The 27,595-nt window shown below is 40.6% G+C and overlaps 2 protein-coding genes across 2 annotated transcripts in view; both read right to left on the bottom strand.

Annotated features, from left to right (window-relative positions):
• Window positions 1-10,042, bottom strand: part of SCFD1 (sec1 family domain containing 1) — a 148,590-nt gene extending 138,548 nt beyond the window's left edge. Inside the window, exons 1-6 of the mRNA XM_024196058.3 lie at window positions 9,985-10,042; window positions 5,757-5,827; window positions 4,342-4,430; window positions 3,468-3,558; window positions 2,094-2,216; window positions 282-369 (exon numbers count right to left, since the gene is read on the bottom strand). Coding sequence (XP_024051826.2) covers window positions 282-369; window positions 2,094-2,216; window positions 3,468-3,558; window positions 4,342-4,430; window positions 5,757-5,827; window positions 9,985-10,015 — 493 coding nt within the window. The 5' untranslated portion in view covers window positions 10,016-10,042. The remainder of the gene's footprint in view (window positions 1-281; window positions 370-2,093; window positions 2,217-3,467; window positions 3,559-4,341; window positions 4,431-5,756; window positions 5,828-9,984) is intronic.
• Window positions 10,043-14,220: 4,178 nt separating this feature from the next.
• G2E3 (G2/M-phase specific E3 ubiquitin protein ligase) overlaps window positions 14,221-27,595 on the bottom strand; it is a 48,091-nt gene continuing 34,716 nt past the window's right edge. The window contains exons 11-16 of the mRNA XM_029911508.1: window positions 25,471-25,602; window positions 21,073-21,386; window positions 20,160-20,341; window positions 19,667-19,839; window positions 18,518-18,717; window positions 14,221-18,214 (exon numbers count right to left, since the gene is read on the bottom strand). Of these exons, the coding sequence (XP_029767368.1) occupies window positions 17,982-18,214; window positions 18,518-18,717; window positions 19,667-19,839; window positions 20,160-20,341; window positions 21,073-21,386; window positions 25,471-25,602 (1,234 nt within the window). The 3' untranslated portion in view covers window positions 14,221-17,981. The remainder of the gene's footprint in view (window positions 18,215-18,517; window positions 18,718-19,666; window positions 19,840-20,159; window positions 20,342-21,072; window positions 21,387-25,470; window positions 25,603-27,595) is intronic.

Here is a 27,595-nt window from a genome sequence, read left to right as displayed (position 1 = left end):
GGGAGCTTGCTGGATTTAAGATCCTATTAACATGTATCTGAACAGTTTTGAACCCCACTTCTAGTTAATTCTTGTGAAGTCAGATTAACTCATCATAGACATCTCTTTTGGCCTTAAAACAGATAAAGATTTTAGATTTATATATCTGCTAAATTGGAAATCCTCAGTTACAGAACAGAACTCATTTGAGATCATTATTAGATATTGTTTTGACTTCAGAGTAAGCTTACATTTTAACTATTCAATGGTAACAAATGTTATACAAATGAAATTTTACCTACCACGATATGAGATGAGCTCCTTATTTTGATTACACAATACAAACATATCATCTTCCAAAGTAATGAAATTGAGATACTGATCAAAGACCTACAAATTAAGGGACAAAAAAAGAATTAGATAACTTCATGGAGTTTAGTTCCACCAATGGCTATTAGCCAAGATAGTCAGGGATGCAACCCTATGCTTAGGATGACCCTAAATCTTTGACAAGCAAGGAGGGGAAGACAGGTGGATCACTCCAACTGCCCTGTTCTGTACACTCCTCTGAAGTTCTGGTACTGGCAACTATCAGAGACCGGATACTGGGCTAGATGGACCATTGGTCTGACCCAGAATGGCAGTTCTTATGACTAAGGCTGCAATTTAGTCATGGAATCCACGGAATCCATGACTTCCAAAGACCTCCATGATTTGAGTCAGTGCTGGCTGGGAGCTGCAGGATCCCCAGCCACTGACCCCCCGCCGCTCCCGGCCACCCTGGGCAGCTGAAGGGGGATCCCAGAGCTCCTGGCCGCTGCTGGCAGCAGGGGGAACCCCCACAGCTGTGGGCCACCACAGCTCAAAGCCCCCAGCAGAGGGGGACTCTGGAGCTCCAAGCCCCCACAGGTGGTGGGGGCCCTTAGAGCTCCCAGCCACGCGCAGCTGCCCAGGCTCCCCATTTTGTTACGGATATTTTTAATCAAAGTCAGGGACAGGTCACAGGCTTCTGTGAATTTTTCACTATTGCCCGTGACCTGTCCACGACTTTGACTAAAAATATCCGTAACAAAATCTTAGCCTTAATGATGATAATCATTACAATATGCTGTGAATAAAGTGTGAAGCTGTCTTGTCTTAAACGTATATTCATGACTTGTTATAGCTTTAATCTGAACCTGAACAATACCAGCTTTCTATCTATAACTACAGCATAATTTATAAGGTCTGACATTCAAATAAAGAAACTGAATAAGATACAACTACAGCTGAAATATCTTAGCGGGTGCTGTTCAAAACTATTAAGAATAAACAAATATTAAATGTTTCTAGGGCACTAATCTACTAATAAAAAGCTATAAAAATTTGGCTTTTCCTTTTGTTGAGGTGCATGGCACTCAATCTGGCTGCACTGAAAGATGTTCATCTTCACAAAATGATGAAATAATTTCATAAATAAATAGCCCTAAACCTATCATGAGCTTGCTGTAATACACTTTTTGTTTATTCCTATGTTCAGAAAAATAATAATGGAAAATACAAATATCTAGGTAACGCATTAAAGGGAGGAAACAGATGTCTGAGCTCTGAAGCCAACGTAGATATACCAATTTACACAAACTGAGGATGTGGCTATTAAAGTTTAACTAGTAGTTCTTATTTGAGTTGAATTAAAAATTTGGTAACTGCTCCTCTCTCCCCAACTGTAAACTATAAAAATAAGGAGAGAAAGTGAATAATGTGATCTGAAATATGAAAAGAGTTATTCAGAAATATACAACTTTGATATGTTTGCTTTACGTCAATCTTTACTCTAAGTTTCCTCCTTTTTTATAATTTAGCAGATAATTTTAAATATAACTTGTGCATGGATTGTCTGTCCATTCCAGTTGTACATTCTCTGTTTCCAACAAAGATTGCAATCACAAGTTATTTATGTCACTTTGGGAGCAGAAAAATGAAGCTAAAAGGATATATGGCATTAGGTCAGACCAAATGAAATGAACATTTATATTTCATTACTATTTTAATGTTAAATGCTTTGTGAAACATTAAAAAATGCAGTTTTTAAAAGTGAAGGACCTTTAATATCATAGCCTTCAGAAATTTCTTACCTTCGCTACTTGTGTTACTGCACTAGCCCCTAAGGCAGCATTTGCAATATCTTCCAGTTTGCTTCTTGAAATGGCAGAAATAAAATTTAAATAATACGATTCATAAAGCTGATTTCGAAGATCCTGAAAGCAAAAATTAATAGCTTTTACTCTCAATAGGTACTAAAGAACATCTAGCTAAAAATGAAGATACTTCTTAAAAATCTGAGAATTTTTATTATCTATTGTTCTAGTTATCATTGAAATTAAATTATTCTGGTGTGCGTAGAGGACTGTTGATACAGAAAAACATTGTATTGCATATTAACTGAGGTTGCAAGATGCAGGGATAGTTAGGAAATTAAAGAAGTAAAGTTATCTTAAGTTTGGTTAAGAAAATAATATATTTGCTGGTTTGTAGGAAAAGGCCCTAATCATCAAATAAAGGAAGATGGTGAGAATAAGAAGTTATAAGACCAGAATGTAATGTGCGAAGAATGCATGGTTCAAAAAGTAATTAATAAAACAAAAGGCTGCAGTAACAAGACAAAGAAAAACTGTCTTAAAAGAAGCAAGCACAAACTTTCCCATTGTTCTGCAGGTAAGCAAGGAAGGGGAGGAGGTAAGAAAGGAAGGCTTTGGAGGAAGGACAGCACCAATGATAAACTGCTTCAAACAGGTTTTTGCTCAAACTAGCAAGTTAGCTGAAGTGTATAAAGAGCCATGAATCTGAAGGTTCATCATCAGAACCACTCCAATCATGCTGGAACAAATCAGGATGAAAGGACTATTCTCTGGTTTGGTCCATCTGTGACTATAATTGATCAGATGCTTACAGATGTGTGTTACTGTATTGGGTGTAGTACATTGCTTATTATTTAGGGGGGTTTTTAGGCACATTTAAAGCAATCACACAACTATCATCTGGCCTTTGGACTTAATAAAGGAATTTATGTGGTAATGTCTGGTGGTGCCCTGTATTATTAATATTCATAAATAATAATTCCAACACTGGACACAACATACTTAACACAAAACATCAAAAGCAAGGAAATGAAACTAAAGCTATTCAACAATGCGTATGTCTCTACTATTCTACCCAAATACAGACTGCACCACAGAGCATAACCAGCAAGGATGCCTATGTTCAAATCACCCTCTTCCCACAACTACATTCCCCCTCCCGGCTATTGCTCTTTCTTAAAGTTCTGGGAAACATCAGCTTCACAAATTACAGTTTGGATACAGAAATATTTTTTATAAGACAATTCCTTTTTGTGGCAAATATAGATTAATACATGCAGTATTTTAAAATTTGGGAAAAGGTGCATTCATAAACTCACATGAATTAGATATAGACTACTATTTCAAACATTAAGTGTGCAAAGTAGTTACCTGGCACATTCTGTCAATATTTTCTTCTGTTGGCATTACAAAGTATACTGCTGGAACATCTGGAATAGGATCTCGATCAGAATGCAAAAGCCTAAGGGAAAATCAAAACTAAGTTGCCTTTCCAGTTACTGTTGCTTCTCTTCCCATTCACTCAATACTATGAACATCAGAAAATAAAATGTTTAGTATGACTTCCTGCACATCCAATTTTCTAGAATTCGTCTTTATGTCTTATGAAGCTTGATTTCAGCAATATCACCACACACACACACAATGGTCAATTATTTCAAAAATAAAAAAAATTACTTGCTAGATGAACACTAACCCTAAATTAACAGTTGAGAGCTCCAGGGTAGCAGGTGGATATTGTTAAGTTCTGTCTCTCTGAAGGATAAGAAGGAACTGAGAGGTGGTTGGGCCCACTCAGCCCTTTATGGGGGCCAGAAGGAAATGCAAGGGCACATAGGATGCACATACATCCTCACCATGCCCTTGACAAAAAAAATCCTCTCTCATGAACATGCAAACTCATAGTGGGATCAAGGTGGATAAATACTTGAAGAAGAATACTGGGTTATTTTATTTTAATTTATTTATTTGAGAGGAAGTCCCTCATCTTCCACTGTGTAGGAAATTCTTCTGATTAGTTTGATAACTTTACCCATCCTTTAGCCACAATACTCCTACTGGATTTTGGGCAGGGGTAAGAACAGAATCTTCAGTTAAATTTGTAAAAGCACCTTTGGATTTTGTGTACTGATTCAAAAGACTTTGTATGTGATTTTTCAGAATATAAACAACTGGAGTTGTTGATACATGGTTTGAAGTATAAGTAAACAGATATAACTAACAAATGTAGGCACAAAGTACTCACAGATGCAAGGTGATGCCCATGTCTCTCAGCTCTTTCACTGACAGCAAAGGAGAGATGATATCTTGGCCAAATCTGTCATAAATGAGAACCTATAAAACGTAAGATGAAAATGTTAAAATATTTCTTAATATGAAAATTTTATTAAAATGTTGTAAGTTCTTCCTATCATTACTGTTTACTAAGAGACAATAAAGCAGAAAAAGAACAAAATGAGCAAAAAAGAAAGATGGAGAAATCTTGCCAGAATCAGTGCTTCATGTCAGTCAAACAAGAAGCTCTACTTCCAGAAAAGTAATTATTGTGAAGTGCAAAAAGGTCAACTCCTCTGATCTGAAAAAGAGAAAACTGATGGTACAGGACTGAGTGGAAGAAGAGAAGGAAAATATCATTTTGGGGGAATTAAAATTATTCCAGAATGCCATCTTGAAAGAACAGTAATGAAGGAATCTTGGGCACCACTTGCCCTAGATTTACTACTTTAAAAATTCAGTTTCTTCCTTTGAATTCCTTTCTCTTTCCCATTTCTACCTATTTCATTCTGAATTTTTGCCAGTGCTTGCCCACATATCACAAATGAGTCTTTGTCACTGGACCCCAATAGGCCCTAAGTTTCTTCCACTTAGTTTCTTCTCAGGTTCTCACTTAAAATATATAATAGGTTTTCCTAGAACTTCAGTTAGGCATTGCTTCTTTAAGATGCTGTACTTTTAAACACGTATCTTTTCCATCAACCAGAATGTGCGATTCTCCATATGAATAATACATAGGATAAAAACCCTTACAGAGTAAAAGAATTTAAGTACAAGAACAGCACAAACACTATTGACAACACAAAGGAGAAAAGGCTAGGCATTGTTTAAAGAGAATTACACAGTCTGCTACAGTTGTTCAGTTTTTCCTGTGCACAATGGCTAAATACATCACATCATAATTAGGTTGTATGTATGTCACTGGAAACTTGGCCTGAAAAAGGTGACTTTTTCATGACAAATTTTCAGAAGATAATTGGTGAAAGTAATCAAACTATGCGCAACCAAGTGTCTAGATTAAAACAAAAACTTTTTAAAAGGAAACGTATACACTTTCAATGATTTGTTACTACCTCACACCCAATTCTACTCTTTTGCGCCAATACTATGGTTTGTTTTCAAGTGTAAAGAAATTAAACTATTTTAATAATTAAAAAAGCGTCAGCCCAATGGAAAGATAAAGTGCTTATAAAATGTTAATTTTCTCAAAGCCGGACAAATTGTCAGAAATTGCAGGTTACTACTAAAATATACCATAAACACTTGGTCTGATGTTTACCTAACAGTTGCCAGATTTTTACCTCCAATTGATTAAAATCTGATAATCTAAACTTTTGGACATGCTATAAGGATGCCTTTTAGAATAAGTCAAGTAGTTTCTCTTACCTTCCATACAGGTTCTCCTGTGCTGTTTTTAATAGGGGGAAGATTAAAATTCAACATACGCTTCAAGGCCACTGAAAAATAGTGCGATAAAAACATATAATTACTACGTTAGTTTTGCTTTTTTCCTTGATAACCTTTGAGACCAAATATGTTTCCAAGGACAAAAGATGCTTTTGTAATTTAGTTCAGTATTGGTTTTTGCCAAAGGTCCAAAGCAAGACGACAATTTTTATTCCTTTTTTCCATAGACTTTAAGGTCAGAAGGGACCATCATGATCATCTAGTATGACCTCATGCACATTATAGGCCACAGAACCTCACCCACCCACTCCTGGCTGAGGGTACGTCTTCACTACCCGCCGATCCGGCGGGTAGCAATCGGTCTATCGGGGATCGACTTACCGCGTCTAGTGAAGATAAAATCGATCTCTGATGGCTCTACCGTCGACTCCGGAAATCCACCGCGGCAAGAGGCGGTAGCGGAGTCGACGGCGGCGCGGCAGCGGTCAACTTGCCGCCGTCCTCACAGCCAGGTAAGTCGACCTAAAATACGCCACTTCAGCTACGCTATTCACGTAGCTGAAGTTGCGTATCTTAGGTCGACCCCCCACTGTAGTGTAGACCTAGCCTGAGTTACTGAAGTCCTCAAATCATGATTTAAAGACTTCCACTTACAAAGAATCCACCATTTTCACTAATTTAAACCTGGAAGTAACCCGTACCCCATGCTGCAGAGGAAGGCAAAAAAAAAAAAAAAAAAAAACCCCAGGGTCTCTGCCAATCTGACCTGGGGGAAATTTCCTTCCCAACCCCAAATATAGCAATCAGTTAGAACCTGAGCATGTGGGCAAGACCGACCAGCCAGACACCTGAGAAAGAATTCTCTGTAGTAACTCAGAGACCTCCCCATCAAGTATCCCATCACCAGCCATATAATCTTTGAGTTAAGTCAAGAACAATAGATCTCAACATGAATTTATGAAGTTCAACTATTGCTGACAGAATGAAAAAAGAGTTTTTAAACCTGAAGACAGAATCTCTTCTTCCTATCACTGGGACAAATTGTAGCCTCATGAGAATTTTGTTAATTAGAACAGCTGCCAGAATGGTTCACACAACTCAGCTCAGCTCTGTCCATTAGATCTATGGCTTCCCCAATCTCTTAGCAAGTTTCCATCTTTTAACAAGGAAAGTTACCTTTCTAGCATTTTATATAGCAGGAAGAACACCAAACATAAGGGCCAAAAAGTTTCTTAAGATAATCAAGGCAGACTACAGTAATTCACAAACAGGTGGTGGGCACTGCCATATTGAAAAGTGGGAGCACACTGGAATGTGCAAAAAGAACAGCAGTACGCACCTTAGAGACTAAGAAATTTATTTGAGCATAAGCTTTCAAGGGCTACAGCCCACTTCATCGGATGCATAGAATAGAACACACAGAAAGAAGATAATTATATATACAGAGAACATGAAAAGGTGGAAGTAGCCATATCAACTGGAATGTGTGCACCTTTAAAGAAAAAGTAGTAATTGTTAAGTTATGGCAGGTAAATTTAGAACTAATAAAAAGGAAATATTTCACACAGCATGCAGTCTGGAATTCACTCTACAGGTGATGAGCAAGTTAAATACTGTGAGTGGATTTTAGAAGATGGAAGATTGGATAGTCAAAGGAAAGAAGATATTCATAAATTACTGAAGTTTAGAATTAAAATACATGTATGTATTGAAAAATGCTTAATTTCTGACTCAAGCAACAAATCAAATTTTAATATGTGATGTGTCATTCCAACAAGGGTATACTAAAATAAATCTGAAAATACCAAAAGAATGCTGAAGATTATGTGGGCAGAGGCACTCTTTTTACCATTTCTGCTGGAGCCCCACAAAAATGTGGACAGAAAAAATAAAAAAATAAATAAATATTACTACCTCAGCAGCCCCGGAGCTTCCTGCAGCCACAGGAGGTTGCTGGATGTGGGTCTGGTCTCCCCTGTACTGCTAGGAGTGCCCTGCAGCCGGGGGAGGTACCCGGAGGTGGGTCTGATCTCCCTCCCCCCGAGAGTGGCCATGCAGGGGAAGAATAAGTCCTGTCCCTCCCCAGCCTGGCCAGGACTATCAGCTAGGAGACCCCGGCTAGGGTGCTCCCAGCAGCACGGGGGCAATAAGACCCACCTCCGGGAACCTCCTGTGGCTGCAAACATCTGAAATCATGAAACTGACTAATTTTCAAATCCTATAGCCGTGATATTGACCAAAATGGACCCTGAATTTAGTAGGGCCCTATTAATAAGTTACAGGTAACTTCTCTGAGGAGTCTACAATCTAAATTAAGACTGACCACATTGAGAAATATCAAACAGTAGGCAGGGATACTGGGAGATGAAGATTACACCACTCAAAGTTCATAAAGTGTATTCTGATGCATCTTTTTAGTTGCTCTGGATTTTTACAAGAAATTAATGAGGATTCATGGATTGTATCCAGAGCAGAAGAAAACGTGGAGTTTAGTGACACCGACTGAAATAAATGAGTAATGAGGAGAAATGCGGGAGGAGGAGGAGGTGGTTGTACAGCAAAATGGATCAAGGATGACAACTAAATAAAGCAGCATTGAAGGATGGAATTGCTTGTAGTTTAAGGAAATTAAAGAATATCAAACTGCACTAGAGTAGGTACTGGTTGAAGGGATAAAATAGGAGAAGAGATTAAGGCACAGAAAGGGAATAACAAGGACTGAAGGAGATCTTGAATTCCTGTATAGGCTACAGTAAGTAGGTTGAGATGGTTAGCATAGAAAACAAGGAGGATGATTTTAGAAAAAACGTGTTGAATAAACTCACAGGACACCAATGTGAGTCCAGGATACCTGAAAAGCAACTATTGCAATTGTCAAGATGAGAGATGACCAGAAGATGCACCAAGGTTTTGGTGAAATCACCAGCAAGGAAAAGAAATAAACAGGATTATGATGCAACATGCTTCCCGTTCTAACAGTACCTTCCAACAGATGGCTCAAGGCTCTACAAACCTGGATTACTCATTCGATTTTCCCTCATTTATATATATGGTTAAATAACTACAAATGATTGAAACTTCAGTATTATTACTGTTGCTCAGTTTTGAGAAGTTACAGAATGAAAATTGACTAAAAAGTCTTGTTGATGAATTAAGACCAGAAAAAAGGAAAATGCACAAGGGTAAAGTGTAGAAGTGCACATCACAGAGACATTAATGTCTAAGAAAAGGTTGATTAATTAGCCCTATTGTCAATAGTAGTTCCCTCTAATGTTCATCCTAGTTTTAAGACTCACGTTTTCTACCTCCTTGACTTTCCAGGACTCTCATGCCTCCTATGTCTTTTGTTTAATCCTAACAGCAAATTCATGCAAGAAAAATGTGTTCTTCTGACATCAAACCATATTTTGTCTGCTCTGGTCACATACAGTCACAACAAAGATAAACTGTTTCCAGAAGACAGCAAACGTAACCTACCAACCACCTTCTTTCCCATAATTTGTGCCATCTCACCCATTCATTAGTCTACATAGTCTGCAACAGCAAGGCCAAAGCCTGGCGATTTTGGTGCTCTTGGCTCTCTGCAATTATGATTTTATTTACATTTCAGAAAAGTCTCTGCAGTATAGTCTTCTTCTGTCACATTAACGGTCCAGGAAAGCCCATTCTTAACCATTTCCAGCCACCGTACTCGCTGGGAACTAACAGTACCACCTAGGTGAGCTCCAATCCGCGGCAGAGTTGAGGCCACTCTTGGGACAGCGGATCAGGGGCAGGCCGAGCTCCGTGGTGCGCTGGGGTAACAGGAACTGAGGAGGTGGCGGACAGCAGAGGGGCGGCGGCTGGGGCCCCTGGGCGAGGTCAGGCGAGAGCCCCCCGAAACCAGCGTTACACAGCTGGCACGGCAGCGGCCCCCCGGGGGGCGCCAGGCTTCACAGCCCCACCTACAAACAAGTAATGCCCGGACCTGGGGGCGGGCCCCGCTTGTGGCAAGCCCCGCGCTGCCACCCCTTTCCCCGCGGGAGGAGTGTGTGAATCCCCCGCTCCCCCAGCCACAGCTACCGGCCGCTACACGTCTCCCTACAGCCACAGCTACCGGCCGGCCGGGGGCCGCAAGTCCCCTGCTCGCGCCGCCGGACAGGAACGGCTACGGCCTTGGGCCGAGCCTCCTGGTGCCCGGCAGGGACTAGAAGGAAGAGCGCCTCACCCGTCTGCTTCTCCCGGATACCGGCCGCCATCTTCACGGCCAGCCCCGCCCACCTCCGCAGACGCACCAGCCGGGCGACGTGGCGCGTCGCCGCACTCGGAGGCAGGTCGGGAGGGGGCGGAGCCTCAGTACCCTCCGCCTGGCCCCGCCCTCACCGCCTGGCCACGCCCCTGAGCACTGGTCGGGGAGGCGGGGTGGAGACGGGAGCTGAGCCGGGGGAGGAGGTTGGCGATGCTGACCCACAGCCGGCGTGCGCGGGGAGCGGCTCTGTTCGTTTCACTGCAGGGGATTTGTTTATTTCACCTCCTTAACGCGGAGAGCTGCCCCGCTCTAAGCCGTCCTGGCTCTTAGCCTGGAGCCCCCTTTTCTAATGAAAAGAAACCGCACCTGCCCTTAGCATAGAGCGGAGAGCCTGCGCCTGTTGAATAACGACGGATTGTGTAGGAACCGGTGTGAAAGCCATGAATAGAAATGACCAATTCCAGGGTCCAATACTCCATCCCGGTTACGGGGAAGCAGTAAAATTAGGGGGTAATAATAGCGTGTATAGGGGAAAATAGCCTATGGGCGCGTACGCAGAGGATAAGACACACCATGGACGAAAGGAACGAAAAGTTATGTGAACGCATTGAGGTTTCTACCCACGAAAGCTTATGCCCAAATAAATCTGTTAGTCTTTAAGGTGCCACCAGACTCCTTGTTGTTTTTGTAGATACAGACTAACACAGCTACCCCCTGATACTTGACACTACCTATCTTGGATTCTTCAAAAAGAATGCTCTTTTAACATTTTATATTTCACCCATAGCTACTGTGAAATTAGTTGTTAGCCTAGCTGTATTAGGAAAGCAGTCTGCAAGACTCCTTTAGCTGCCCTCTTTTGTAAGTCATCCCGGTATCCCCAAATGTAGGGTTACCATACGTCCAGATTTTCCCAGACATGTCCGGCTTTTTGGTCGTCAAAGCCCCGTCCGGGGGGAAATTCCAAAAAGCCGGACATGTCCGGGAAAATAGGGAGGGGTCACGGGGCTTGGATCCGCGCTGGGGCCGGTGCCCATGCCCCAGGGCCCGAGTCGAGCTGGAGCAGCTTGGGCCGGGGCGGGCTGGAGCCGCTCGGCCAGGGCCAGCGCGCTCGGCCGGAACCAGGGCCGGTGGCCCGTATCCTGGGGTCCGAGCCGAGCTGGAGCCGCCGGGGCTGGGGCGCTCGGCCGGAACCGGGGCCAGCGCCCCAGGGCCCGAGCTGAGCCGGGCCGGAGCCGCAGCGCGCTCGGCCAGAACCAGGGCCGGTGCCCCGTATCCCGGGGCCCGAGCCGAGCTGGAACCGCCGGGGCGGGCCGGGGCTCTCGCCCCAGGGCCCGAGCCGAGCCGGGCCGGAGCCACCGGGGCCAGAGCCGCTCGGCTGGGTCCCCGGAGCCCGAGCCGAGCTGGAAGCGCCGGGGCCAGGGCTGGTGCCCCAGGGCCCAAGCTGAGCCTGGCTGGAGCCGCCAGGGCTGGAGCTGCTCGGCCGGGGCCGGTGCCCCAGGACCCGAGCCGAGCTGGAACCGCCAGGGCGGGCCGGGGCTGGTGCGCTCGGCTGGAACTGGGGCTGGCGCCCCAGTGCCTGAGCTGAGCCGGGCCCGAGCCGCTCGGCCAGGGGGCCGGACTGGGCTGCGCCTCCTCGTGACCCCCCGCCCTAGCTTACCTGCTGCCTGCCTCCCTGTTTCAGGCTTCCCGCGAACATTTGATTCGCGGGAAGCAGGGGAAGGGGAAGAGCAGGGGCGGAGCTTTCAGGGGAGGGGCGGAGACTTTGGGAAAGGGGTGGAGTTGGGTGGGGTCAGGGTAGGGGGCGGAGTTGTGGCAGGGCGGGGCCCCTTGGAGTGTCCTCTTTTTGTTATTTTAAAAAATGGTAACCCTACCCAAATGCACGAAGTACAATTCTGCTTCCTATTTATTAGAACATCACCTTGGTTAAGCAATGGCTTGTCAGTCCATTGTACAGTTGCTTAAGTCTATGTCTAATTGGGCTGACATACTTTATGAGCAGTTATAAAAACACTATTAGCAGTGGACACAACTGACACCTAACAAAGAAAGCTTCAAACACTCAAATACATGGTTCTGTCAAACCTATTTTATGCAAATTAAGTTAGATGAGCAAGGATATCTCCAAGGTGATGCATTTCTTGAATGGTTTGTCACCTTTGCTTTTGATCTACTAATTAAACAGTAGTTAATTTTTAATTAGAGTGTATTCATGAAATTAAATGTATTCAATGGCTATTAGCCAGGATGGGCAGGGATGGTGTCACTTGATGATTACCACTTCTGTTCATTTTCTCTGAGGCACCTGGCATTGACCACTGTCCGAAGAGAGTATACTACTATGCTAGATGGACTTTTGGTCTGACCCAGTATGGCCGTTCTTATGTTCACTGAATATTTAAAATCAATGGCATGCTGGACGAAATGGGGAGAAAGCGAGTCTGAATGATGCAGGGACATAACAAAGGAAGATAGCCCGGTCAGGTCAGGGAATGCGGGTGGATATTAAAAAGCCTACAGGACTTAAGGACTGCAAGTTAATGGGACTTGTGCTCAATGGGAGTTAGGTGCCTAAATACCTTTGAACATCTAGGCCTTAGGCACTTTCAGAAATTCCACCCTGTGCCTATTAGTATGGTACTTATTATGTGATGGATGCTACATAAATGCCACAACCAAGACATTTTCAAAATGAAAAAATGAAGTTCAACTGCTTTTGAAGAAAATACACATTTAATACAACTGCTTAATAACTGAATCATTAGTTACTTTATTGCACTTCAAACATTTTATACACATGACAGTTGTCTCCCACAATTAATATATTTACTTCATGGAGCAACACTGACATATTATAGCTGTTAAGTATGTTACTTGAAGCTGCAACAGATTTCAGGCATTGTACCCCACAGCTATGGCAAAAACCAAAGCCAAAATATTTACAAAATTGCAAGTTCCATAATACATATTATTATACATAACGGATGTTAGTTTTTCTAAACATTCGCTTTGTTACATAAAATGCTAAATGCTGCACTTTTTACCAGAGAACATTAATACTTCCACAATTCAGATATTCTATTCATTTTCTTTTAGCAAACCAAAATATATAACATGCTACTTTTCATAAACTAGTCTTTGATTCCCATTTTGCTTTTATGGAATTGGTAACTCCCTTATGTTAAACCAATAACATAATAACACAATTTTAAATCCTTTACTATATAGCTGATAAAGTGAAACAAAGCTACTCTAAAATAAAATATATTTTGCAGCTTCAGAAGTTTATTTAATTTATCGCTTCCCTATTTGAGGAAAAAATACTAGTTTATATCAACTGGCACTTTAAAAAAAAGTATAAGCCACAGAATTGGAGGAGTTGGATTAATGACAATTTTCCATTTTCTGCTGTGCATATTTTAAACACTCCTCTTTAAATACTAAACTCTGTGTATGTATACCCTAGTGCAAGGAAGCTATTTAATGAAGAACTGTAAACCTAGTTTGTTAAAGATTTGCATTACACTTAATGCTGTAGAGCCTGAAGTAGAACATAAGGTTGGTTACTTCTCACTCTGAATATATTTAGCTAATAACACTTAATAAAAAAAAAAAAGACACCAGACAGATTTTTTTGGCAAGACTTCCTCTCAGCCATCTTATTTGACTTTGACTATTCCTAGTTTTAAAAATGTAGATCCACAAACTTCAAAACTGCAAGATTAATACTAGATTTTTAAAATATAAGATTATTTGTAATAAAGTTTCCATGAAAAACAAATAATAAATTGTTTACAAAATATGGCAGACCTCAAACAGAAGTTATGAGCTTGACACAGAAGTTACTGGGTAAGGTTCTATGGCCTGTGTATGAAGGTGAGACTAGATGACCATGATGGTCCCTCTTCTGATCTTAATCACGAATCTTATCAAAGGTATGTTTATTATACAAATCGTGTAGTAAGAAGCCATTATATTGTATGTTTAACAGATAACACTCTTGTTAATACTGGAGATTGAAATAAGCAGCTTTCCTAACTCCTAGTTTTGCTTCAATTGTATATTTATTTTTTGTAAAATGGCAAAATTACCTGAGCATATTCAATTTTAATGTGTTATATACATTAAAATTTTAATTCTAGCAGTTGATTGACATAGTAACATAAGTTGCTCACTATTTCTACACCTCAACTTTCTAATGAAAGAGTTTTATTTCTAAATATAGTAAAGCTACTTATATTTTGAGAATATGAGGAGGAATGACATTGAAAATTACAAACAATGTAAGAATGTTATGTCCATGACAGATGCTGAGAAATAAGCAGTAAGGGCCAAATTAATCTCTGTTTTAGTTCTCAGGATGATACTGGAGTTGCAGCAAGGATTAATTTAGTTTAGAATGCCTAACTGAAGCAAAACACATGCTACAAGAAAGGAGATATTCTTTACCAACTTTGCAAAGTTATAGTCCAGGAATGAGAACACAAACCACTATGAGACTTTCAAAACTAAAGAAGTTAAGATCTTTCAAAGCTATATTCAGGGCCCTGAGTATTCTAAAGTTGTAGAATTCTCTAAAGATTCCACCTTTTGCCACACAATTGTGCAGCAGAATCTAAATTTAAACCATAATGAAAATGTCTTGTTTTTTTAGTTGTCAAGATAGTCTTCTAAACGTTCCCCAGAAATAAACAAATTAACTGTTGTCTTAAATCAGCAGAAAAGTTGAAACAATAGCACCCAAAAAGGTCAGATGTGTACTGTTTCCATTCATCTCAATTTGAGGTCAACTCCAAAATCTAACATTTAAATGTCAACATTGATTTTACTCTTCCTGTGCCTTCTGAAGTGCCTAAGGCCCAACAGTTGTTCTTTTGCCAAAACCACCAGCTCTCCCGCACATTACATCCACAAGTTACATGCTTCTAGTCAAAAAAATATGCAGCACACCACAAAATAAGTGAAACCTCAAATTAAGCAACAAATTAACAAAGAATGTTGCACTAGCTGCTGCATTAATTTTCTCATTTAGTTCAACGTAAGTATATGAGTCTGCTGCAGAATTCTGAGCAGTGGAGCACCACAGAAAACAGAAACCTTTGCCATGAAAGTTAGGTAAGACTTACCAGAGCACATGGGCCTTCATTATAATGGTAGTAGACATTTCTGAAGTCAAGCAATAGTATAAAAAGTATCTCCAGAGCGGAGATCCTCAGAATAATGGACAGAAAGAACACATGGAACAGTTTCTTGAGAAAACACGAGAATTAAAATCAAGAACATTGCGTGTACAATAGCAGAACAAATGGAATAACATTTTCTAATAACTAGTCAGTGGAACTCGGAGATACAATCAGTTTTGTTTCAAAAAGAGAGTCTACCAGCCTTTTGGCCCACAACCAGAGTAAGATCCTGACCTACCTCATTATGCGTTTTAAATGTTGAAGAAAGGGAGACTACTTTCAAAGTAGTTAAAGAAATAATGGCGTGGAAAAATACAAATAAATGTCTATACTTCAGACATTTTCAGAGATTCTGAGATGTAAAATTAAAAACTACACACTCTCCAGACATTTCCTGACAGATATGGTTTGTAGTTTGAACAATGGAAAAAGACAATTCAGGGAGAAATGCTTGAAAAAAGCACTGTAGTAGTTGCAAAAATCCAGAGAAAAGTTTTTTTTATGGCTTAACAGATAAATTGTACCAGTCATTAAAATACTTTTCAGCTATCTTAAATGTTTAAATAAGACAATCTGAGCCTGAATCTGAGAATTCTCAAAGTTTTTCATAATGTGCCAAATTTTAACAGAGTGTCTCATGGACCACCTCAAATTCCATTCATACTTGCAGAACATTCCAGTGGCAGCTACAATAGTGTACATGAACTAAAGAGAGTTACGAAGTATTATACATTTTTATACATCTGAATGCAGTTTAGTAACTGAAAATAGAGAAAGCATGCAACTAATCATTAAAAAAAGAAAAAAAAAAAAAAGAAAAAAATCTCCAGTCAGTTTGAAAAAACTGCATTAGCTGAGATTTCTTTAAAATCTATCCATCCATTGCATCACTAACAGGAGTTTCTTTCCCACAAAGAGTTCCTTTGGACTATATGAGTATTTGTGCAGGATTTTTTGGGGGGCGGGGGGGAGGGAGGGAGGAGGATGTAGGGGGATTGGGTTTTAGTTAGTTTGTCTTTAAACACAAAGTGGTGAATCTTGCCTGTAATCTATTAGTAAACTTGCTTCTAAGTGGCTAATATTTTATTTTTTTAATCTTTCAAGGAATCTGAATAGTTAAGAGTCCATGTGGAATTATAAATAAGATGGCCTTTGTTTGAGATATAGAGTAGATAGCTGTGATTTTTTCCTATTAATCTAGTTAAGTAACAAAGAGCAATCGAATAAGAATAAGCTCAATCTACAATTGAATACTAACAAAACAGCTTTTAAGAGAAATATCAAAAGTGTAAAAAAATCAAAGTATACAATCTTATTTCTCTCCAATAGGAGATTTCTGTATAGATACATCATCAAGTAACTCATCTCCATCCCCCTCTAAATTAAAAAAAATCTTTAAAATTAATAACATCAAAATGTTTCCTGTACTACCTTAATTATGAATGAGCTACAGTGCATCTCAATAAAAACTAAACATTAATTGATCCAGATATCCATGGCCACTGCGGTATCTTTGAGAAGCAAATGGTACCATAATTACTGTAGAATTGCAAATATTAAGTTTGTTAAATGTACCTACTGTAGCTGATGCTGTTCAAAAGGCAGTAACAGTTGAGAATGAAATGGTGTTTAGCATAAGGGCATAAAAAGGAAGTGCTGGACCTTGATTGCAACAGAATTTTGGGACAAGGATCAGGATAAATGATAATAAGAAATTATGGTGCAAGCTATTATCAAAATTACTCTGAATTCAGTTTAAGTAAAATGTGAACATCTTGTTCTAACTAGCATAGTGGGAATAAACTGTAGAAATAGCTGTAAGGCTAACAATTTCGTGTTTAGTTTTTAAAACACTTATTAGAGTCACACTTTCAGATCTTTTACTCCTGAATTTTATTTATTCCTTTGACTCTGTATAACAATTTATAGTGTAACACTGATATATAAAAATCCATGTGCAAATGACAAAGATTTTATTTAAATCCCAAAGAATCAAGAAATTTAGAGTGAAAGCAAATTTAGTTCTGAACTGTGGTTGATTTTTCCAAGGACACAACGTAATAGCCTGTTTCAAAGACATTATAAAAATCTAGAGTTGACCACCCTTAAAAATGTGCCTGCTTTGACTTCGATAAATCATGTTACCTCCATGTGTAGAGCATTACCTATACCTACTGATAGGGCACAGTGTGCTGAAAATACTTATAAACTTGCATATTTATCTATAGCAAAATTGGCAGTTTTTAAGTGTTATGCTGTCAGTTCCCCTTGAAGTCAAGGGCAAAATCTGATTTCAACAAGAACACGATTCAAGAGATATTAAAAATATTACATACCCAATTTTAGCCTGAAAATGTCTTTATATCAATTTTAATTTCTATATCTTGTAGTATAATCTTCAAAAGTTCAGCACACAAGTACACGAACTACTGACTTTCCAAATTTAAATGTATTTTTAGCCTATTGATCTAGTGACGTGTCCATTTATTTTTTTTGCCAACAAGTTTGATTTGTGAGCATATGCATTAAACCAATACAACTTTTTAAAACAGCTTTGTAACTTAAAATGACCAATTACAAAAATCCTATTTGGGCTTAAACTATCTGGTAAGTTCCAAACTAGAGCAATATTATGGACACACAACAAAAGCAATTTTTGTAAACCAGTGTGGGAAAACTGAGATGGGAAAAGAGGGTATCAATGCTCAGAAATGTAATAGCAGCTCACAAGAAGGAACATCCCACAAACAGAAAAACTGAATTTGCGACATCGACTTTAGTAACAAAAAAAATTTATTCTACTTCTAGTCTTAGTGCACTGCTGATAGCAAAGTCCATTTTGTTTTTAAACTGCTCATATGTCTTTGTTATTGGAAGTTCTACGCAGTTAAGTTGTCTGTTTCCAACAGGGTATTTTATAGGCAGAAATTTAACTGAGGGGTCAGGCTCAAAACCAATGGGTGGGATAGAACTGGTACCAGTTGCAAAGACCAGAATGTCTTCCAGTGTTGCTGCAGACTCACCACCTAAAAGAAACAAGTTTAATGTTATACAGTCATTCTCAGTTACTCATAAGTTATCCCAACATAGGCATTTTGGGGAAGAACACTAATTAACAAGGAATCAGCCTTTTGCATATCAATAACCCGAGTATACTTGCAATTAGAAACAAAACTAAATTAGAAAAAGTTTTCACTAAGATGCAAAGAAAAAACTTTGGGTTAATTGAGGGAAATCTAAGGTGGTGATGCAGAGGAGGGATTGAACCAAAAAAAACCACTCCTTTGGCTAGCTGAACTAAGTAATGAGGAAAAAGAGAGTTCACTTACCTTCCACATCTTGTAAATAACCCATCCAGAAATCAACACCTTTGACTTTGTTTACACCTGATAAACAGTGGATTGTAAAGAGATCACCAAGAATTCTTGCTGAAAGTCTCTCGGGTTTGTGACACAATATGCTAGAGAATGCATCAGGATGCATCTGTATTTTTTCCAATACACCAAGAGTTTTCAAACCTTGCCTAAAGCTGGAATCATAAAAAGAGGTGGCATTAGAAAGTCTCCAAAGAATTAATTTTGCTATAAAATGTTTCACAATACCTTTTGTTTTCCGAAGGCTGGTACATATAAGTTTTCTATAATTATGAGATTCCTGCCTATTTACATTTACAGTGTTCATTTAAAATTTTATTTTGTTTACCTGTTACCAACACCAGTTTAGATTGTTAAAAATGTAACAGTTTTGAGAATCCAGTTACAAGTAGAGGGTTTTTTTTGCATCTCTCTTGGCTTGCACTATAAAAAACACAATGAAATCTGCCATTTTCAGGTTCCTTGACTGCCCGGGGAATGTTTGTTTTTAAAAATTTTATTTTATTTTTTTCAAAAATTGAGGAGACATCTGTTAATCTTAAATTTTATAAAAAATAGTTGTAGAAAATTTATAATTTGGGGTTTTTGTCCATTTAGGACTAAAGTATAAAATTCTTAAATATTGAACTTCCTTGATTTCCTCTATAGTGGTTTCTCTTGGCTTCTTTGTAGATACTAACAGGAATTAGAAGTTTATAATGACTGGCACGTTTACAGATCTGAATTCTCTACTATATGCTGACAGATTATGTTTCAAACTTTATTTTTAACAAAATGTGATAGTTACATTAAAATCTAAAGTAAACTTAAAGGGAGGGGAGATGGGTGGGAAGGAATCCAACATAATTTTAACTGTATTTGGCTATTCAAAACAACTTCAGAAAAATGTATAATGCAGTACAAGACCTGAATTTTAGAATTCAGTGTGCATGATTCCATGCCCAAAAATGTACATGCAACTGTGTACAAAATTTGCATGCACAATTACTATAGCTTCTCCCACATTGAGTAGTACCTTATTCCACTAGTCGTAAGCAATTTCAATGCTTCTCAATAGTTTAATAAGTAAAAATGAATACTTTAAACTTTCACAACCAAACAAACCTTTCAAAAGGTGAATGAACTCGCTTAATTACATGATAGAGCAGTACGTCGTTCACCAACATATCCTTATCACATAGAGTTGTCATAGGTCTTAAACATCCAGCAATAGTAAGATATTCATAGCGGTCACTTATTGTAGATTTTAAGATGGCCAGAGTTCTTGATGATTTTATCTACAGTAGGAAATAAAACATTTACTAGGTATTTGTTTGCTTCATATATGTTCCATCAATAAATTTAAAATTTAGAAGTCTGGAATCAGTAATCTCTTCCTAGCAAGTACTTCCATGACTCCCATCATCTTAGTATCTGAACGCCTTTGGCTGAGGCATATGTATTGTCAACAGGACAACACTCATATATTGAATTTGATCAATCATATACTATTCCTTAATACTTGCCAAAAACATGCCTACCCCAAAGTCTAATCTCAAATCTAGCATTTCAAGGCTCCAAAGCAAGAGAACACCACTGGGTGGGGCACTTTATTTACCATTTTTATTGTTTGTGCTACATCAAAATCTGCAACATCTTCCACTGTTGGTTTCACATTCTCTGGTCCATAAGCAAGACAGTTAAACAGAGTTTTGGAAAAGAAACTGGGAGGTACACCACCATGAACCAAAGAAACTGCAATCATTTTGCCAGCTTCATAGTATAAATTCTCTTTTATAGCTGTAAATAAAGAAAGTATATTTGAATTAATAATGAACTATGATCTGCAACAGTTATCACTACTCTCTCATATTAATACGCGTACAAGACAAACTCTTAAGTCTGAGACAATAACACTGACAAAAATTCATGGTTATGACCAAGTGAAGGAGCAACTTGCTCACTGCCCCGTCCTTCCGCCCCTCAAGCCAAGCCAAGCCCAATCACAATCACAGTGGAGCTCTCCACCTTACACAGCGCTCAGTTCTGAGGCATGGAAATAGCACTTCAAGCAGCTCTGGAGAAGTAATAAATACAGTGGAGTGGAGGGGAGAGATAAGAAGAAATAGAGGGAAGGGAAAATGAAAAGAAGAAAAGGTACCCTTTCTGAGAAAAGGTAAACTGAGTGTTTCCTGTTTCAATTTCTTTAGGTCCAGAGATCAAGAGTTCCAAAATTGATTGTAAGTCTACATCCATATAGTAATATTACTATCAAGTATTCCAATCACACCAAATAAGCAGTAAAAAACTTAGATAACTTATTCATTGCCCAATTCTTACCCCAAAGCTCACATTTTAAAAACAGTAAAAGAAAAAATTAGTTTGGTACACATCTACTTCCATTTTGTGGGGCTCATGGTAATTTTATCTTGTTATCAGAATTAACAATTTTGGTTTTTTTTCAGATGTCTATTATACTGAAAATTACTTTTGACAGAACTGTTTTACCATAAAATTTATGCTGTATTTACCTTGAGAATCAAGAGATAAGTTCTTTGAGGAAGAGCCCTCAAATAGTGATGAGTTCTGAAGATGAAGCATTAATAATCGGAAAAACTCATGTTTTGATCCATGGAAAGCATCTGTCTCTACTCTACTCTTGCAATTTGTGAACTTCACTTCCATAGTGTTTGCAGGATTGAAGTTTCGCCCTCTGAATCCTTTCAAGGCACTACTCCAGATATTGTCTCTGTTGATGTTCAGTCTTGTAGTTTTTGTATTATTAACCTGTAACTTTAATTCCCTCAATATATTAGAAGCTTCTCGTTTTTGTATTCTTAGTTGCCTAGAAGACACAAATGAGCACATTTTTTAATGAAACACAGGATATACAGTTATTGACAATTACAGTATAAGAAATCGTAGATCAGCTTTTCTGAATCAGAAAGTCTATCTTTCTCTGTCACCCATCTATGGATACTGAAATTTTAGCAAGTTCCTATCAGTTACTGCAAGCCAATGGGCAGACTCACCAGCTGGACTAGTCAAAATAAAGCCCAAGCTTTCAAGTGAGTGCCATGTCCCTTTTCTCAGGGCTGGTTTTATTAATTAACACAAGATACAAGAGTCTCAAAATAACACAAGACACTGGGTAATGGAGGCTTGTTCCACTTCTCACTTCTCACCAAAAGGGTACATCCTTCCCTCTTGGTAGTCCTTCCTGGCAATCCCCTCGGATTTCTCTCAGGGTATTTCCTCAACTCTTGTTCTCCTGAGAATAAGCCAAGAACTTTCCTTTATATACTCTCCAGCAAGTAGTCACATGATGCTTGACTGACTGACCCCTTGCCATCACATGCCCTGCCTGGAGACTACAACTCCTTAATCTTAAAAGCTAGTGTTGTCCCCTCTTTTTTTCTTTTTGTACCGCAGAGGGGGCATCTGGGATGATCCTGAGCCCATAAAACTGGACAGCTGGCCAGGTGTACTGAGCACCCTTAGAAATTTCTCAAGATAGTGATCTCAAAAAAGGGATGATCCTGGGGAAAACCTGGACAAGTGGCAACCCTATAAAGGACCACAGACTGTAACAAGTACATGGGAACATACTGCCCTGATGGAGTTACATGAACATTCTGGAAGCTAATAAAGATAAACACTTAAAAACCATATACTTAGTCTGATGTAAAGTCTCTAACTTAAAAAAGGAACTCAATTTCAATGATTTCTGAGATATACTAATGAATAATTTCAGATGTAACACTGTTGAAATCATGTATTTTAAAGTAACAAATTAGTTACAAAGTTACAATCAAGTTCCATTAGAATTAATAAACTGCCTTAGCTTCACTGTATTTATTACTTCTTGCCGTAAAATACTCTCCTGAGCCAAACTATCACTATATTGTTTGAGCAATGTTCAAATAAGTGACAAAGTATATGAAAACATTTGAAAAGCTTGTAATTTGAGAGTCTGATCAAGATAATTTTATAACTAAGTTAATATTCACTCTTTTAAAAGTGTCAAATATCAGCCTTGATATCCTGAGATATCAGAATATCAGACAGAATCTGGCCATGATATCCTGAGAGAAAACCGACCTGCCTTCGAGCGGTGTGTGGAAGGCCAAGATGGCCACTAGATGGACTTTGACGGATGACAGCAACAAGCCCTGGAGCCTGAGGTGCAGGAGGTAGTCTAGAATGAGCAGCAACGGGGCTCGCTCAGGACAGACCCCCTTATTCACCATCAAGCATGTGAATCGCTTCCATTTGGCCAGGTAGGTGGCCCCGGTGGAGGGCTTTCTACTGCCCAACAGGAGTTGCTGGACCTCGGACGGGCACTGCCATTCTTGCGCGTTTAGCCACGCAGCAGCCAAGCAGTCAGATGAAGCGTCACCAAGTTCAGGGGCAGGAGACTGCCGTGGTTCTGGGACAACAGGTCCACCCTGAGCAGCATCCAGAACGGGATCACCACCGAAAGGTCCAGCAGGGTGCTGAACCAGTGTTGGCATTGCCATGCCGGCACTATGAGAATGACCTCTGCCCTGTCCTGCTTGATCTTCATGAGGACCGTTGGCAGCAATGGCACTGGAGGGAAGGTGTACATCAGAGCCCCTGATCATGTGATGAGGAAGGTGTCCGACAGTGATCCTGTCCTTGCCCTGGAATGAGCAGAAGACATGGCATTGTCTGTTCTGCCTTGACACGAATAGGTCCACCTGGGGAGTTCCCCACCTGTGGAAGACAGAACTGATCACCTCCGGGTGAAGGGACCACTTGTGGCAAGATGAGAATGCCCTGCTAAGGTGGACCACCCAAACGTTCCTGGCCCCTGGGAGGTGAGCAGCCACAAGATGGATGTCATGCTGTAGACAGAAATCCCAGAGCCGGAGCACTTCCTGGCAGAGGGCAGATGACCTGTTAATATAGAAGATTGTGGCTGTGTTGTTGTCCGTTAGGACCTGAACCGCCCAGCCTTGTATGTGAATTCGAAAAGCTTGGCAGGCTAGGCAAACCGCCCTGAGTTCCCAGACGTCAGTGTGAAGGGCCCGATTGAGAATGGACCACTGGTCCTGAGCACTGAGATCGCCCAGATGGGCTCCTCAACCCAGGTCCAAAGTGTTGGAGATGAGCATCACTGACGAGATCGGGCCTGCGAATGGGACTCCCTCCAGCACCGACATGAGATCTTGCCACCAGGTAAAGGACGACAGCACACTATCCGGAATCCTGAGCACCCGGTCTATACTGTGCCGATTGGATACATAGACGTATGCCAGCCACGCCTGTCGAGGCCTGAGGCGGAGTCGCGCATGCCGAACCATGTAAATGCATGCTATGATATGACCCAGCAGGCTCAGGCACATGTGGGTGGTGGTGAACAGATGGGCACGCAGAGACGAGATGAGGTCCACCATGGCTCGGTACCGAATCTCGGGGAGGAAGGCTCTGGCCTGAGTGGAGTTGAGGTGATCTCTGACGGGAGGATTGTCGGTACCGAGAATATGGGGATCAGCGTTGCGACTCTGGTTTTCTGCATCTCATAGGCGGAAACCATGGTGTCAGAGATCTGGGCCTCCTGGCCGGAAACCGGGGTTGCGGTACTGGGGTCCTTGGCTGTGGCGAAGGGGAACGACGCCTGCAGTCCGGGGGGCATTCCACTGCCTTTAGGGGTGGTTCCATCACCAGCTTGGTCATCTGAGCCGGTCTCTTGGCGGCATCTGCCATGTGGCCAGACATCTGCGGTGCTGGTCAGCCTAACTGTTCTTTGGCCACTGGGCCCACCTCGGGCGCAGATGGCCCTGCAATGGGCCAGGACCCCCCTACCGCTCCCTTGAGTAGGAGGCAGGTCCCTGGCTGGGCTAGGGGGTCTGACCACAGCGATACCCCCGAGATCCTTTGTTGCAGGCAGGGCACCTAACTCAGGTCCTCTTCCCGATGTTCCCTTGCACGGTGCCTGCGGACCAGACGACTTCCACTGCTTCTTTGGTGCCGGGCAGAAGCTGGTGCTGGTGGTGCACTGCGTGCCAATGCCGAAGTACCAGGCGTGGAGTCCGAGTGCGAGGGCTCTGATGCCGGGTGCAGAGCAGCCTCCATGACAAAGGCCCTTAATCGAATGTCCCACTCTTTTTGAGTTCAGGGATGAAAGATTTTGCAGATCCGGCACTTGTCTTTTCTATGGGACTCCCCCAGGCACTTCAGACAACTCTCGTGCAGGTTGCTGATGGGCATCGGCCGGCTGCACTCAGAACATGTCTTGAAGACTGGGGAGCGGGGTATGCCCCGGTCCAGGACAAAGTCCCAGCCTGGGCTCTAACTACTAAAACACTTAACAGCTAACTAATCACTGACTAAATAACAAAGGAGAACAACCTGAACAGTGAAGAACCGCTAATGCTCTTGCTAAGCAAGACTAGGCGCTCCAACCAACCGTCATAGGCAGTAAAAAGGAACTGAGAGGACGTAGGGCCAGCGGCGCCTGATATATTGCAGCATAAGTGTGGCACTTCAGAGGGCGCCACAACCAGCCCTATGGATACTGCTAAGGCAAAAGTCTCCGACAACTGTGCCTGTGGGCACGCACACACCTAGAATGGAATCAACATGAGCAAGCACTCGAAGAAGAATTTCATAAATCAGGATTTTCAGCAAGTTCTTAGGTTAAGCATTCTATTTTGCACTTTCAATGTATAGATCCTGGAGGAAATACATTTCATTTTATACAATCTAGAGCAGACCTGGACCGACAGATGCTTTTGAATAGAACAATAACACTTTTTATTTACTTATTATGATTGTTATTGCAGGGTGAAACACGTTTCTCTGGAGTATGGACCTTGACAAAGAAATTTGGGCCTTGATAAAAAAATAATTGACTACCCCTGATCTAGAGAGCCTTGTTCAATATGAAAGAAATATTAACTTACATTCTTCTTACTGATAGATTCCTTGAAGAAGAATTGATCAGTGGGGATATGGACATAACCATCTTATTAGATGCTGGAAGGTCTAATAATGTGCCAGAACAGCTTGACTCCTTGTATAACATCTTTGGTGACCTGGAAAGGGAAAAGCTATTACTAAATTAATTTCTCATTCTGAACTTTATGTAAACATTCATTTGAAAGTAACAGTACATCTGTTTACCACAAGTGTGATTTAAAGAACCCTACGTTACTATAAAGCCATAGAATCAATTTGTTTCTATACACAATTTTCAACATATAAATGATTGCCCCAACGACTAGAAGACACTGAAGTAAATTTTGTCATCAATAATTTACCTTGCATTCCTCAGACCCACCTCTCTTTTACATAATCGAATAGTTGCTGAACCCTAGAAATGCTGACATTACCACCACCGTTCAGCACTAGAAAATGGAATAAATTCTGTCTCTGGAAATATTGTAACCTTCATTTTTTCAGTGCATAGTGGTTCTATGGTTTTCTACAGTGTTATATCTCATATAGGACAAACTGAAATTTGAGAATCCTTGAGAACCATTAAGTACTGATGTTATGTTATGTTACTCCCATAGGTAGACTGCATTGTATGATCCAGTGCTGATATTAGTTGGCACCAGCTCAATACACACTACTGAAATAACTTGCTGCAATTTTTATCTCGCCTTTTAATTACTAAGTAATGTTGTAAGTTCCAGTTAAGTCTTCTAGAGTTACTCATATTCTGGTTTTGTTTAGCTCCAAAGATGGCAAAATTCCTATATTTACATGCAAAAAAAATTAAAGCAATGTTAAGTTTGCAAAATTAAGCACTCAAGAACTAGGAAAGAAAGTGGAATGCTGCATGTACAATTTCTGTGCACAACAGTCATCAGTTATTTAATCTCTTATATGCCCCAGAGGGACAGTTAAACTTGCATGTACCCTCAAAATAAAAATAAAGTAAAATAAAATAAAAAAAGTAAAGTTTTCTGGCTTTTGAGACCCCTAGCACTGAAACTTCAACTTTCCAGAGTATGCAGTTCATAGGTGATAAATTGCACTGCCATCTCCTGCTACATACTGCAGAAACCAAGGGAAGGAATGCCAGCTGACTAGTACATATGGAATGAGGGCAACAGTCCCATGGCAGCCTTCAAAAATGTATCTTAACCTTAACTACAGTAGGTGTGTTAATACACCCATGATAAATAACAGTTACTTATCTTACAGTAACTCGGGTTCTTTGAGATATCAGTGTGAGTCCCACTGTAGGTGCACATGCACCTCATGTGTGCCGTATCAGATTCTTTAAAATAGTGGTGTTTCTTTGGGCAGTGCACGCACCCTGTGCCTTATCATGCTCCTGGACTTGTTAGGGCATAAAGGGCAGAGCAACTGTAATCCTCCCTCAGTTCCCTCACGATTCAAAGCCCACATTAGGTGTGGCTCATAAACTGGGGACAGAGTGCAGGTTGTGAGAGCCCACACTGACGACAACATTTAAAAAACCCCCCCATAATTACTGTAGGGTAAGTAACCATTCTCCCTTCTTCGTGTATATGTCAGTGTGGATCCCACGGTAGGTATCTGGCAAGCAGAACCCCTCTGGATGGTGGGATGAGAAGTATCAGCTGCATCAGTCAAACAAATTGTAGTTCTGTTCTAATAAACATGGCATCTGCCCTGACAGCTAAGTCCAGTGCACACTGCTTCACAAAACATAATGGGTGCCTTGTGGATCTCAAAAACTGGCTCATTTCTGAAGCTGGCAGAGAATGACGCTTGAGTTCTGATGCAGTGAGCATTCTTGTTCAGTGGAAGTGGTACATCACCCAACTGGTAACACAGCAAGATACATTGTGTTATCCACTTAGATACTCTTTGTGATGAGATGGCTTGGCCTTTGGAATGGTTGGTTACAGCCAGAAACAACCAGGGAGATGGCCTAAACAGTTTGGTTCTGTCAATGGGTAAAGTTAAGCTCTGGAGATACCCCGCATAGGTAAATTCCCCCTGATGTAGTGTTGGGCTTTGATAATAGGTTGGTACAGATGGAAATCTGAAACCACCTTGGGATGCACTTGGAGTAAGGTTTCACCACCACTT

This window comes from Terrapene carolina, unplaced genomic scaffold (assembly GCF_002925995.2).
Source record: "Terrapene carolina triunguis isolate 2854851 unplaced genomic scaffold, T_m_triunguis-2.0 Scaffold96, whole genome shotgun sequence".
In the NCBI taxonomy this organism is placed as follows: Eukaryota; Metazoa; Chordata; order Testudines; family Emydidae; genus Terrapene; species Terrapene triunguis.
Note: the sequence above shows the minus strand (reverse complement) of the source record. Positions and strands in the feature narration are given on the sequence as shown.